The sequence below is a fragment of the Sebastes fasciatus genome, chromosome 23 (genome assembly GCF_043250625.1).
Source record: "Sebastes fasciatus isolate fSebFas1 chromosome 23, fSebFas1.pri, whole genome shotgun sequence".
Taxonomy (NCBI): domain Eukaryota; kingdom Metazoa; phylum Chordata; class Actinopteri; order Perciformes; family Sebastidae; genus Sebastes; species Sebastes fasciatus.
Window position 1 is genome coordinate 21,342,037 of NC_133817.1, and position 15,124 is coordinate 21,357,160.

General features: G+C 35.6%; 1 protein-coding gene across 2 annotated transcripts; it reads right to left on the reverse strand.

The window, feature by feature from the left end:
- Positions 1 to 629: 629 nt before the first annotated feature.
- Positions 630 to 14,096, reverse strand: tbk1 (TANK-binding kinase 1). 2 transcript variants are annotated; one of them, XM_074626264.1, is made up of 21 exons: positions 14,036 to 14,096; positions 11,886 to 11,986; positions 11,364 to 11,504; positions 11,137 to 11,266; positions 10,875 to 11,056; positions 10,047 to 10,207; positions 9,855 to 9,965; positions 8,725 to 8,904; positions 7,649 to 7,845; positions 6,966 to 7,024; positions 6,670 to 6,761; positions 6,155 to 6,256; positions 5,975 to 6,053; positions 5,430 to 5,551; positions 5,261 to 5,337; positions 4,900 to 4,939; positions 3,733 to 3,834; positions 3,496 to 3,592; positions 3,064 to 3,164; positions 2,074 to 2,145; positions 630 to 1,910 (listed from the first exon to the last, which is right to left on the reverse strand). In XM_074626264.1, exons 2-21 carry the CDS (start codon positions 11,970 to 11,972, stop codon positions 1,871 to 1,873), a joined length of 2,172 nt encoding a protein of 723 aa, XP_074482365.1. In that variant the 5' UTR covers positions 11,973 to 11,986; positions 14,036 to 14,096; the 3' UTR covers positions 630 to 1,870. The 2 variants fall into 2 exon arrangements, with proteins under 2 accessions (XP_074482365.1, XP_074482366.1); XM_074626265.1 differs by having other exon boundaries at positions 13,912 to 14,050.
- Between the last annotated feature and the right edge of the window lie 1,028 nt (positions 14,097 to 15,124).

Here is a 15,124-nt window from a genome sequence, read left to right on the forward strand (position 1 = left end):
GTAAAGATCTTGAAAAATTTAAAGTTTCAAACTCCTTTGTCATGTTTTCTTTCACTGTTAGCATGCTAACAGTGCTGCTAACAAGCTAAACACTAGATGATATACATGTCAGAATTGTTAAATTCAGACTAAGCTGGACTTTTGAGTTTAAATATCATTCTAACATGCTAAATACTAACATGGACATACCATGTTAACTGCACATAGTATGCACATGCTAACATTAGCATATGCAGGCTAACATGCTAAACATGACATGCTTAATGTCAGTGTAGTTTCTGCTTCTTAAAGACTGAGCATTTTCCTTTTCCAAACATAATAAAGCAGAATTTTAAGTCATAATAATAAGACAAGTGAGAATGGAATAGTAGAAGTAGAACATTTTACTTATTAAATCAAATAGATAATATTTTAAAATGTTTACCTCTTAAATCTATGAGCGTTGACACAGGAAGTCAAAATTTAGTATCACAATTTTTATTCATCACAATTACAATTTACTACTCAGTACTTCATTTGACTTAATAAATCATACTTTATATCGTAATATGCTAATTTGATTTAGCAATCTAATAGATTTGATGGAATTTGAATTCTTCAGGGATTTCCAGATTAATCAGACGGCTCCATCTTTGATAAGGTATTTATTTATTTATTTACAAGTTTTTCAAACAATCATTGAGCATTTTGAATGCTGTTTATTGACAAAAGATTTTAGAGTAAAAGATGAAGATGAGCTGATGGACTGATGAAGGTGAAGGGGTATCTTCTTCTACAATGACTGACCAGCGATTTATTGATATATGACACTAATAGAGAACTCGACTGATTACCGATCAGCCTTCAAGAACAATAAATAAACAGCCTTTTTCAACCTAATCCTTCAATATGTTCACTTTGAAATGCCATCAGTTTACCCATTAAGAGTGAAGTAATTTTGGTATTTTAAAGAGATTTAAAGGGATAATTAATGGTTTGTATATAAAAGTATTTTTAATGGATTATTTGCACAGTTGAAGGGCTTTTTAAAGAATTCAAACCTCTTAAAATTTTTATATTCCATAATAATTCAATTAAGGTGAAAATTCAGGGCTTTTCTATGTTATTTGGTTAGTTTTAAGGGACTTTATGTCCTTAAATTGAATCAATATTAAAACAATTTTTTTTACCTCTTAGACACCCCTTTATTCCATGTAGAAAACCCATTGAATCACCACAATATATTACAATCCACTTTGATACAATAATCCCTTAAATTTCAATGAATTAATCCTAATTTACCCCTAAAAACACACCAAACACCTTTAATCTAAATCAAACTGTTTGGAAAAGAGATCCCTAAATCAAAAAAAGTAAATCCCTTAAAAAAAACTTAATTCTAAGACCTTAATTAACAAATAAAGTAGATTTAAAATGTACACAATAATGTTAAATATCTGACAAATAATCCCTAAATGTTGACTTTAAAGTGTTAAGGTTAATTTTGGTTTACTATAAACGCTGAAATAATGATCAATTTTAAGGGATTTTTATTCAGATATATAACAGGTTATAACAGGTGTCTGCTGTGTTTTGGGGGGTAAATTAATGATTAATAAAAGTATTTTAAGGGATTTTTGTTTCACAGAGTTCCTTCATTGATCATCAGGTAAAAATATATTTGCACAGCGTTTAAAGTCGAGCGAAGCGGTTTGTAATGAGTCCGTCGGAGGGTAACAGTGTGTTCATGAACAGATTATACAGACAGAACTGTTCATACAAAAAGCTTCTTCTTACAGCTTCACATTATTTACACCATAAACACTCAGAATATTTACAAGAACTGCAGAACGATGCAGCGACTCTCCGATTCTGTCCACTTCCTCGACCTTTAACCTCTCAGACCGCCGTCCAGCGTCAGAGTCCCAAATCTGAAGGAAACAGACACGAGTTAACATCTCATCCTCAGTCATGTGCTTAGCCTAGCTTAGCACAAAGACTGGAAGCAGGGGGAAACTGTTAGCCTAGCTTAGCACAAAGACTGCCTCCAGTGTTTGTGCTAAGCTAGGCTAACCGTGTATGTATGTAACTGACCTCTCTAAGAAGTGGTTGTTCTCTGCCAGCTCTTTGACGACTCCCTCCATCTCCTCCTTCAGTTTCTTCATCCTGAAACACAACATCAGTCAGTCAACAACATATTCATTTACATCAATATATTAAGGGTTTCTAAGGGGGATAAAAAAAAAATTATATTTCCAAAATAACAATACAGGTACCCCTTAATTTGTGCATAAAAATGTCAGGCATTTTAAAGGGATTATCTCCACACTTTAAGGGTTTTAAAACCCTTTAAAATGGATCAAATAACAATCAGAGCATCCCTACATTTCCAAATTAATGTTAAAATTGATGTTATTAATGGTATTTAGTAAAGGTTAAGGTAATTTTAAAGGTATACTTTACTGGTAAATACCAGTATATTCACTCTAGCTTTAAAACTGAGCCCGCTACCACCTCCGAAAGAACGAATTTGCATTAATGCGTTAAAACAAATTTTCATCAACGCGTTATCGCGTTAACTTTGACAGCTCTAATATATATACAGTATATAGATATATAAATATATATCTATATACATATATATATATATATATATATATATATAAAACAAAATAACAATACAGGTACCCCCAAATTTGTGCCTAAAAATGGCAGGCATTTTAAAAGGATTATCTCCGCGGTTTAAGGGTTTTAAAACTCTTTAAAATTGAATAAATAACATCAAAGCATCCCATCATTTTCCAATTAAGATTACAAGTTATGTTGTTATTGGTATTTGGTAAAGGTAATTTGAAAGGGTTTTAACTCTTAAAAAAAACCTTAAACCAAATTTGTCATTTTAAGGGCCCCTCAAGAAACCCTTAAATCCACACAGAAAAGCTATTAAAAACCTCTTAATAAACAAATAGAAATATCTTGAATCATTAAATGTAAATTATTAAAAAGTAAAGATTTGTTTGTTGTAACATGTATGTGATGAAGATGATGACGTTGATGATGATGAAGAGTGAGTGCAGGTCTCACCCGAGGGTCATTTCCACCAGTGTGTTCTGACTCAGGTAGGCCTGAGGCTTCATCCCGCTGGACACCAGAGGAAGAACCTTCTGAGGCAGCTGTTCCTGCAGCTGGACATACGGACACACTTTTATATTTAGACAAATACTGAAGCTTAAAAACTAATTTTCTGTTTTAAATATCTATATTTTTTAAACTTCCTGTTTCCAAAGACCCATTTCACTTTAAAATAAAAGCACCCCCTCCCCCTCCCCCTCCCACTATTGTTATTCAGACAATATGAGGACATTCTGATTAGTTTAATAGAATGAACACGCTGGTATGATCAGACGCATCAAGCGGTTAAATCAGATATATATCGTATATTGAGCCAAGGACTAATAACATGGAGGTATATTGACAAGCCACATCTGTCTCCAGCTGTGAGGCGTGATCGGTTACCTTGAGGGCTCTGTCCATCAGCATGGTCACCTCCTTCTCGATGCTGATCAGCTGACCCGACAGGCCGAGCAGCTGCTTCTTCACGTGATAAACCTTCCTGAAAACACAAACAGCACACACTGTTGACTCTTCACGCCGTCGCCTAGCAACAGAGGAGGTTATCAGGGCGGCCAACGCGGCCCACTTCCTGTCTGTTTACGCAGGTAGGAACAATGGAGGAGGCGGTGATGTGTTTACCTCATCCACTCCTCGCTCTTAGAGATGAAGAGGCGATATTTCATGGCACACTCCTCCGTGAATAACGACCGGGCTTTGCTGGCGTGAAGCACCAACTTCTGTCTGTTAGGGAGACAAAACACACTCAAATACTTCAAAATAAAAGCTGACAGGAGGAACAGAAACCAACAGTGATAAATTGCCCTCTACAGAGAGAGAGCAGCAACTACACAAGGGCTTAAAGTTTATATCAAACTGTAAACATATAGAGGTTATAGAGGACTTCATTTGATGTTTTTAGGATGATTATTTTACAAAAGAAATCACCATAGAACCAACAAAACACCCTAAAAACTGCAGATCCTGCCCTGAATACTCAGAGAAACGGCAGTATCTACCAACAACCTGTGTTCTCTCAGCTTTTTATCCAGTTTAACTAGTTAGAAGATTAACTTTAGTTTGATTATTTACAGTTTGTGTCATTTTTATTTTTCAGAAATACATTAATTTACAATTTAATACATTTAAATATGTGATTTTAAAACCAGTTTAACCTCCAAATCACATGAAATACACTAAGAGTCAAAAAAACGAGAGTAGATCTGCTAAGCTAGCTAGCTTTAGCAGGAGTTTGCTGTTTTTTTAGCTGCTGCCTTATTTAATTATGTGGTATAAACAACTGAATACACAAAATGGCAGTTTATCAACTTATTTGTCTGAATATAATACATTCATTTACAGATAAATATGTGATTTTAAACCCAGCTTAACCACCAAATCACATGAAATACACCAGAGTCAAAATAAAACGAGATAAGATCTGCTAAACTAGCATAACCGCCGCATAACCAAAATGTCAGTTCATCAAACAGGTATTTTTCATTTACAGATAACAACAAGGAGAAAATCAGTTACTAAACGTAGCTTTAGTTTTAGCTAACGCTTGGCGCGGATATCTCACAGCTAGCCTTCTCTTAATGTAGCCCTCTCACTTTAGCTGGTTAGCTGTTTTACTACTGCTGAGAGTGCGGTAATAAAACACATTTTTAGACCTGTGTTGTTACTGCACATTCTTTTCTGTGACATAATATTTGTTTAAATAGTAGGAGACGTCAGAAAGGTTATAAATATGTAGTAACTGTGTTTTTATCAGGTAGTAAATGTGTCAGTGATAATCAGTGAACTTACTTGTCAAATTTATGGATCTGTTCCTCGTTATACGGCAGACCTAAAAACACAGAATATAATAGAAGACTTTATTGCTCCTCAGTGAGGGTTATTGTTCTCCTGTTACAGCAGCACAACAAACGGATAAACAACACAATACATTCAATAAAATCTGAATTCAAAGACAGTAGTGTATTCACATTATTTATTATTACTTACTACAACTTTAGAGCAGTGTTTACCGACCTCTTGGTTGTGACTAGTTCAACCAGTGTGATTTTTTATTTTTATAGGCTTGAAGAGATCAAATTTGCCATTAATTTACTCTGTAAAATGTCCAAAGAATGGAGAAAAGTCTGAAAAGGAAGCAGGAAGAACTCACGTCTCTCAGCTTTGTCCTTCTTGAACTGTTGGTAGATGGCTGTGATGGCGTCCAGCAGCACTTTGATTTTCTCCACGCTGCAAAGACACAAACTCACCGTCACACATCTAATATACTGAACCATACGTATACTACATGATACTACATGTAAACACAGCAGCAGCCTTACTTCCTGTCCTCGGGGTGCGTCCCCACTTGTTGTATCCAGCCGTCGTTCAGCAGGCCTCCGGAGATGAATTTACCCTTGATGTCTTGTGTTGTTCGTTCGATGGGCTCCAGAGAGCTGGAGATCTGGACACACAACAGAATAAAATATAATAAATACAACCGAATAAACACCCAGAAACACCAGGATGTAATATAATAAATACACCCTAATAAATACCCAGAAACACCAGGATAAAATATAACAAATATACCCTAATAAATACCCAGAAACACCAGGATGTAATATAATAAATACACCCTAATAAATACCCAGAAACACCAGGATAAAATATAACAAATATACCCTAATAAATACCCAGAAACACCAGGATGTAATATAATAAATACACCCTAATAAATACCCAGAAACACCAGGATAAAATATAACAAATATACCCTAATAAATATCCAGAAACACCAGGATGTAATATAATAAATACACCCTAATAAATACATATATAATTACTATACATATATGATATGTAAATAAATAAGGCAAGCTCTCACTCTGAGAACTTTCTTGTGCATGTCGGAGATCTCGTCATATTCTGATGACATCATGTTGGCCTGCATCAACACCTCAAACCTGCAGGACAGCAGACAGGAAGTCATCATCAGTCTCCGATGGTGGTTTAATAATGATGTTTATTATTTTATTTTTTTAATATTACTGTGTGAGTCACTCACAGCTGCTCGGTCTTCTCCAGGATCTGAGTACAGTAGTTACACAGATGGAAAACCTCGGACTTCTTGTGTAGGATCTCGCTGTAGTCCTCCTTCATCAGCTCTCTGGACACATAAACACGTTATATAGATTATAAGAAACTAGAATAAATCCAGTAGTTTGAAGGAGATGTTTTCACAGTAATATAAAATAGATAATAGAGAGGGAATTATGACCTTGACAAAAATCAGTATAACAACGGTAATAAAGGAGTGGATGCTGAAGAACATGCCATTTATTGTTTTACTCGTTTTGGTATTTAGAATCGAGGGGCAGCAGGAGGCTCTGTCGCCTGTAGTTTTCAGGCAGAGCAGCTAAAATACATGAATACAATATAAATGAGGATGGCAGCAAACAGGAAGTGAGCTAAATCTAAAGAGGAAGTGAGCTAAATCTAAAGAGATGTGCTCACTGGGTGGACAGACCTTCAGCTGTCAGCTCATTTATCAACACACTGACATGTCTGACGTGAACTCACATTAAACCTCGGACTCCTTTCCGCACCAGCTCCTGATAAACCAGCAGAGACTCTGAGGTTTTCCATAAATGTCCGACGTCACCTGCAAACGTCTGAACAACAACAACAACAACTATCAGTGAGGACATTCACATATCGATGAATAAAACGTCACAACTCTGGTCTGATTACACATTTTACTCACATGATCTCTTTGTTGTTTCTTATTCTATATTCTAACATTTTCAACAAGCTGCGATTGTTTTCTGTCTTTTTTTAATAATCATTTAATCAACTTTATTTTGTTAAGTCTGTACCTTGGCGTAGCTGGCGTCCAGGTCGAGGTCGTAGCGAGGCTGAACTTTAGGAGGGCTGGCTGTGAACACAAAAACATTCAGAGTTAAAGAAGTTCCTTCTTCTGTGGGTTCATGTAAATATTAAAATCTTTCTGAATCTGTTTCGTATCAGACTGTCGGGTACTTTCATCAGGTTTATTCTTCTGTTAGCATTTACTGCTACTACTACTGTACACAAGATACGGTTAATGGAGAAACTAAACTCTGCAGGGTGGTTTAACCAAAAAAACAAAGAACAGGAAACACGCTGCACTCGTACTTTAGACCAAAGATTTTGTCCCTTCTGATTTTCAAAAACATGGAGACACTTGACTTTCTCTAAATAATCTAAAGAAAGTGACAAAAACAACTCTTAATGCACCTGGAATTCAAGTAAATCACAAATTAAAATCCCCAAAACACAAACAAAAATGTTAAATATTTCTCATTAAACATAATGAAAATGTATCAGTGGTCAGAATAATAGAAACAAAGCAGGGCATTCATTTCTAATATTTTTAAATTGTGTTTGATAAAGTAAAGTTTGTTAATCTGTATAATTCTGAAAACCTCTGCTGATCTGCTCCTCATGTTTTACAACCTATTTATGTTCTGATTTAATCGTTGTGGCGCCGCCCTGCAGGTCACCGCGCAGCGTTACGTACGGTCCTCGAAGATGAGTCCCACGGTGGCGACGGACTCGCGGCTGACGAGCATGATGGGATTGTCTCTGGAGGTCTTGGGGAAGACCTTGGCCTGGCGGTTTGGGTCAAGGACGAGGCGGCGGCCCTCGTACAGCAGCTCCTGGTTGTGCAGCGGGATGCTGGACCGGCGGGACATCAGCTCCTGGAACAGCGCCGCCCTGTGGACGCACGAAAAAACAGCCGCTCTCAGACACACAGTGGACAACATAGAACTAGTCAAACCCCACCTCTGGCCTAGTGCATGCTGGGACTGGCTCCGGCTCCCATATCACCTCCTGATAAGAATAAAATATAAAAATGGAAAGACAGGACTTTAGTAGATTGTCCCGTTAGTGAAATTAGTTGACTCCAGTGCTATTACACATTTATTATGTCAAATTATCAGTCAACCATTGTTTGGAAATATTTTGAGAATAAAGTAAAAATATTTTGAGAATAAAGTAAAAATATTTTGAGAATTAAGTAAAAATATTTTGAGAAAAAAGTAAAAATATTGTGAGATAAAAGTCCAAATATTTTGAGAATAAATGTAAAAAAAAAACTATGAGAATAAAATTTAAATATTTTGATAATAAAGTTAAATATTTTAGAATAAAGTCCAAATATTTTGAGAATAAGTTAAACTATTTTGAGAATAAATGAAAAAAAACAACTATGCAAATAAAATTTAAATATTTTGAGAATAAAAGTAAATAAACTATGAGAATAAAATTTAAATATTTTTGGAATCAATTTTAAATATTTTCGGAATAAAGTTTAAAGAAAAAAGTAAAAGTATTTTGAGAATAAATGTAAAAAAACAACTATGAGAATAAAATCCAAATATTTTCAGAATAGAGTGAAAATATATTCAGAATACAGTTAAAATATTTCAAGGATAACGTTTTTTTTTTTTAAAGATTTTAGGATCCTGAGATGAGATGAAATCAGTTGTATGATGCATTAAATCACATATTTTGAAGCAGTTTCTGGAAACAAACCAGTTAACAGAAATATTCTGTCTCTGACTTTAACTCCGGTTTAAAGAAACTTCTCACGTGTTGTACTCGTGGATGTAGAGGTGGTGAAGCGTGGCCTGCTGCAGGCTGAACACGTAGACGACGGTCCGGTGAAGGATGTCGTTGGTCTCGGCGAAGAACTGGTCGAAGCCCCAACACTTCTCCTGATCCGCCTCCAGGATGTTGGAGAGGACCGGAGTCAGGAGGCTCTGGAGACCCCTGAAACCACCAGACCAGAATCAGGTTCATGGTTATAATCACCATTTAATATATTCATATAGCATTTTCTGGTATCAGAACATTCTACTGATTAGAGTGTGAGAGGCAGATGTTCATGTTAGATTGTCTTCTTATTTATTTAATTTTAATTAATTACATCATAAATTATTTGTCTTTCATCTCTACATGTGTGCATGAAAATATCCTATCATTTAATTAAACTTTGTATTATTTGAGTTGTGCTCTTAATCATACGGAGGACGGAACCTGTCAAAATAAAAAATGAATAAAGAAATGACTGACAAGATAAATATGTAAATATGTCATTAAATATACCAAAACTAATATTAAAAATAAATGTATGCATTAATTAATTGATAAATTGTGACATAAATTCATATTGTTTTAATTTGCTTCTTTATTTATTTACCTTTGCATTACATTCCCTATCCAACAAATCTTCTATTTAATTTCCCTTTTATTCATTTATTTGTTTTACATTTTGATTTTATTTATTTATTTTCGCATTTATTTAAAAAAACATATTCATAAGTTATTATTTTTATTTATTTATTACATTTATTACATTATTCATTTCACAACCTTTTTTTGTTTTGCTTTATTTTTACATTATTTATACAAAGTTTTGTTTAAATAAATCTTGCTATGACCTCTGAAAAAAAAGAAGTGTTTTTATTTAAAAAATACTCTGTTTACCAATTAAGTTTAAATATTTTGAGAATAAAGTTATATTTAATAAATTGTTATTGTGTGAAGATTTTCAGGATGTCTGTTTATCATTCTCATAAAATCTCACCAATTTGTGATCTTATATAGTGTTTATTTTCCTACTAAACACACATATTTTTACTTTTTAAATACGACTTTACAACTGCAGAAGTCGTCCTGAGGTGAAAGTGCTTCATGTGTTTTTACATGTATTTTCTTACTTGGACAGGCTGCAGGAGACGGGCATCTCGGTGCTCCACTCGATCTTCCCGTTCTCAGACTTCTGATGTCCGGAGATCGTCCCTGACGGTTTCTCTGTGATGATTTTATACCTGCGACCAACAAACAGCTCAGTTAGTTTAACGTTTCTTCTTCTCCTCATAAACAAGTAGACACGTCTGACTCTCTCTCACATGACTTCCTTGTTCCGGCGCGGTCCTTCGAACGGTCTGAACGGGAGGCTGCCGGTGGCGGCGTGGTAGAACGTGACGCCGATGCTCCACAGGTCCACCGTGGCGCCGTACTTCTTCTGGTGGTCTTTCCTCAACACGGCTCGCTCGTACATGTCGGGGTGCTGCGCAGGAAACACACGAAGAAGAGGTCAACGGGTAAACAGGTCAAATTAAAGACTCTTGGAAACGGACTTTTCTGACAGTTTATAGACTAAAAGACTGATTGATAAATGATAACTCTGATCAGTTGCAGCTCTGATGTGATCTGGAATAAACTCAGTTTCTGGTATATTGTGATGTTAAAGTGTTCATTGAGTGTTCATTATGTTACTACATTACTGCACAACCTGTTTATACTACAGTTCATACATTTTACTACTTTTACTCACCGTCTACCACAGTTTGATATTTTAGCTTATACTATTCCTTTATTTTACTGATGCACTATTTGAATTTTTTGAAAAAACAATTTTCCCGACTGTGCTTTTACTAGTTGCTAGCTAGCTAACACTAACTAACTGACTTTAACTAGCTAGCTAACACTAACTAACTGATGTTTTTAGCTAGATAGCTAGCACTCGTTGGCGTAGTTATGTTGTTAATTAGCACTGGGAACTGGCAAACGACAGTTTTGTAGATGGAACGGAACGGGGTGAAACAAAAACATATGATTGGTTGACGCTTCACCGTGTCATTGGAGTTGGGCGTCAGTTTGTAGCTTCATGTCACCAGGAGTGTATTTTGTGTGTATTTCCTCACCAGGAGTGTATTTTATGTGTATTTCCTCACCAGGTATTCCTCGGTGCCGTACAGCGACACAAACTGTTCGTCGTCCTCCAGCTCTCTCGCCGCTCCGAAGTCAGTCAGCTTGTAGACGGAGCGTCCGTCCTCGCCGATCACTCGCATGATGTTTCCCGGTTTGATGTCGCGGTGAACGATACCGTACTCTCTCAGGTGGTTCATACCTGCCACTGAAGACACAACAGCACAATCAGAGGAGACCTCAGAGTCACTACAGGGAAGTGTTTCAAAGATAAAGTGTCCCACTGACCGACGTCGTGCAGAACTATGAGGAACTCGTCCTCAGGAAGTCCGTAGGCGTTGGAAGACTCCTCTAGGACGGTGTAGAGACTTCCACAGGGACAGTACTCCATCACCAGGACCTTGTGACGGGTGTTGGACTGACAGGGAGAGGTCAGAAACACGTTTATAAACTCTGACAGACGTCTTATCTGACGGAACTTAACTGTACACAACAAAGATGGCGGCGTCACTGACCTCTTCCTCCACAGCGAAGAGTTTGACGATGTTCTTGTGGTTGAGTTTCTTCAGAACCTCGAACTCTCTCATCTGGACGTCCAGCGGCCTCAGAAAGCTCAGGTTGTTGAACACTTTGACGGCGTACAGGTCCCCGGTTTTCTACAGTCAGACACAAACAACTTTAAATCTACTCCACGCTCTACAACAGAAATATTTATAGATTTACATTTCTGTGTAAAGGACGTGGAAACTAGTAACTTTAACAGATGAACCACTCCCGTGTAAAACCCCTGAGGTGTCGTCCTTTAACGAGACGTCAGATCAGACAGGAGATCAGGTTCAGACGGATCCTCAGACTACAGATTTGGGAAATTCCCCCTCAGTCAGTGTTACAGCCTGAAGCCTCTTTAAGATCGACTATAAACACAAACTGGGACGTCTGAAGCTCTGAGTTTACACTTGTGAAAAGCAGAAACACAGAATCTTTTTCCCTCCGTATGTAAACACAGGCTCCGTCCTCCGTCCGGTGGCGGTCGTTACCTTGTGTCGGCCGCGGTAAACATTGGCCGTCGCTCCCTGACCCAGCAGGTCTGAGATGAGCCAAAGGTAGTTGGTGGTGCTCTGCATCCTGACGGCTGATCCTGGAAACACACAAACAACTGATCAATAACACAGAAACTGATCGGTACCACCAATAAACCAGTAGAGCCGGGGATCAAGCATCAATACTTCTCTGATACGACTGAGACATCAAATAAGAAAATCACCACAACGATGAAGCTGCAACCAGAAGTTTGGGACAGCTTTACATTATATTATTTAAACGGTTAATGATTATTAAAATAGTTACTGATTGACTTTCTGATGATTGACTAATGGGTCCATCAAAGACTCATTTCCCTCTAACAATAACATTGCTGCAGTATAAATCAAACTAACCTGACCTCAGGTTAAAAAGTCCAGAACTTCCTGTTCCTGTGTGTTTAGTTCATTAAACTTTCATTCTCTGCACTCTTTTTATTGATTTATTCACATATATTGTATTTTATATTTTGTTGTGTTGTGTAGTTTGTGTGTATTTATTTATCTATTTTTCTATTCTTCATGTGACGAATGTTCTTGTAACTTTTCAGTTTATAATAAAGTTTATTGGAAGAAAAAAAAAATTGCTTTCAGACTATTTTTTTAAAAATGTGTTAATATATATATGTGTAGAAAAATTACAGTATACATAAAATATTTTACATGTTACATATTTATTTATTTTTTATAATTGTATTAAGTTGCATGTCTTATACATATATATAGATATATAGATAAATATATAGATATTGATTGTTTATGTCATATTTACTTTATTATTTTTATTATATATTATTTTATTATATTTTTTAATTTTTGTTTTATTTCTGAGTTTTGTGGATTGTTTTGCAAACTTATATGTATAAAAGCAGTAACCGTACTAATAATCCAGGGCAAACTAAACAAACAAAAATACAGATGATTGTAATTTTGAGTCTAACTGCTCTTTTATAGTCTCTATTTTTATTCTATTCTTATTTTATATACACTTCTATTTATTTATGTACTTTTCTCGGTCTATTGGTTCCGTCCTTATTTCAGTTATTTAAGTAAAATTAAACTTTCAATCTCTGCAGACTTTTTATTATTTATTCAGATATATTGTCTTTTTATTTGTTTTTGTATATGTGTGTATTTATGTATATATTTTCTATGTTTCTATGTATGTATTAAGTTACCTGTCTTTATAAATGTTTTATATCATATCTTTTATTTTATCATATTTAAAAAATATATATATATTTCTGAGTTTTGTGGATTGTTTTGCAAACATTGCAAACAGTAATAATCCAAACTAAACAAATAACAATACATGATGGGATGATTGTAATTTTGAGTCTAACTGCTCTTTTATAGTCTATTTTTATTCTATTCTAATTTTATATACACTTCTAATTATCTAATTTATTTATTTTTCTTTATTACCTCTCTCTCAGTATTTATGTCTGTCGCTGTGCTGCTGAAACACCTGAATCTGAATAAAGGCTTATATTATTTTATCTTGAATTAAATTAAAATAAAGTCAAAGTAAAGTTTCTGTTTCGCTACGTCTACTGTGCCTACGTCACCACGTACTGGTGACGTTGCGGTGCGCAGGTGGGAAACTCCCGTTTGAGGCCTTAAAACAACAGAAACCTGCAGAGACACAAAACACTGTGACGATGATACAGCACATCATAATAATAACTATAATCATGATTTAATGATGATTTAATGAAGCTGAACCTGCTGCTCCTGTTTAACAAGCCGCCATCTTTACACATCACAAACACGTAATGCTCTTTTAATAATAATAAACAGCAGCTCATCAATAAACACAGAGCCGAGGTAAAGCGTATAACGTCTCGTAACGTCTCGTAACGTCTTCTAACGTCTCCTGTCTGTTCCGTTAACGTCACTAAATGTGGCTCTGGTTTATATTTTCACTTTCTCTGGGCGGACATCGGAACTAAACACGACATTTAAAACAAGCTAACCGACTGACCGTGACAGAGTACCGGCTCCGTTAGCGAACACGTCGAGCTCCGTGACGGTGGCGGTAAATACAGGATGTTAACGGGTTTTTATCGTTATAAACGGATCATTCTGAGATTTGTTTATTTCCTCACCTTCTCTTCTGCTGCGGAGTCCTATGCTTCCGCTGTTCGGGCCACGTGACAGCAGCGGGCCAATCAGCGCACAGAGCGAGGGAGAAAGGGGCGTGCCAATATTACCGTAATACTCAAAATATAATAATAATAATAATAATAATAAATTGGATTTATATAGCGCCTTTCAGAAACCCAAGGACGCTTTACAAAGAGGGCACACAAAATCATACCAATAAATAAAACAGAGGAAACTATAGCTAAGTAATTAAAAGAGTGATGTGTAGGAAGAGTCAGCTGAGATCATAGGCCTTGATGAACAGGTGGTGTTTGAGGTGTTTTTTTAGATCATTATTATTATTGAAGTAAAATATGTAGAAGGCTCTTTAGAAAACGGGGCACACAGTGTAGACAGAGTTCTAATTTAATAAGAGACACTAATGAATAAATAAAATAAAATAGCTTTTTTTGCTGTTTTCTTTTACATATATTCCAGTGATTTGCAGTACAGTGCTATTTCTCTCATAAAAAAACACGAATAAGGTTTGTGTCTTAATACATTTACATTCATTGATAAAAAACAAAAAAAAAAAAAACTAGAATAAATAATATAAAATAATAAAATAATAATAAAAAAATAAAATTATTCAACAGAAATTTAGTTTTCTTATCCTCCACTATGATTCTAAATTTAAAAATAATTTCTGTTAAAATGGAAAGGAGACATATGTATGGTTTCAGCCAATCATACAGATCGTATTAATATAAAGACAGTAGAATAAATAAATAAATAAATAAATACTCAGAATAGTAGCAGCAGATTTAAATTGTTCGCCTACTACTATACGAGTAGTGATATGAGTAGTAGAATAACTCTCAATGTGCTGTTTTTACTTTTCTTCCCACCTCCCAGCTGTAGTCACATCATATTAAAGCAGAATTAACAGTTTGTACCACAAGAAGAGCTTAATGTGCCCAAATAAAAAATAAGCGTGCTCCCTCCTGGTTGTGACCAGTTATTACGGTAGCTGCGAGGAGCCTGAAATCAGAATTTACCTGTTTACAGGTGGAACAGCTCACCTTATATAACTCTGTCATAATAACTACGCT

What these genes read in the sequence shown, in the direction of transcription:
- tbk1 (XM_074626264.1), bottom strand. Translation starts at nt 11,972, where the DNA reads ATGCAGAGCACCACCAACTACCTTTGGCTCATCTCAGACCTGCTGGGT. An exon ending in CATAGTTCTGCACGACGTCG is followed by an intron (nt 11,057 to 11,136) that starts GTCAGTGGGACA and finishes TTGTGTCTTCAG; the next exon opens with TGGCAGGTATGAACCACCTG. An exon ending in CTGGAGAAGACCGAGCAGCT is followed by an intron (nt 6,054 to 6,154) that starts GTGAGTGACTCA and finishes GCTGTCCTGCAG; the next exon opens with GTTTGAGGTGTTGATGCAGG.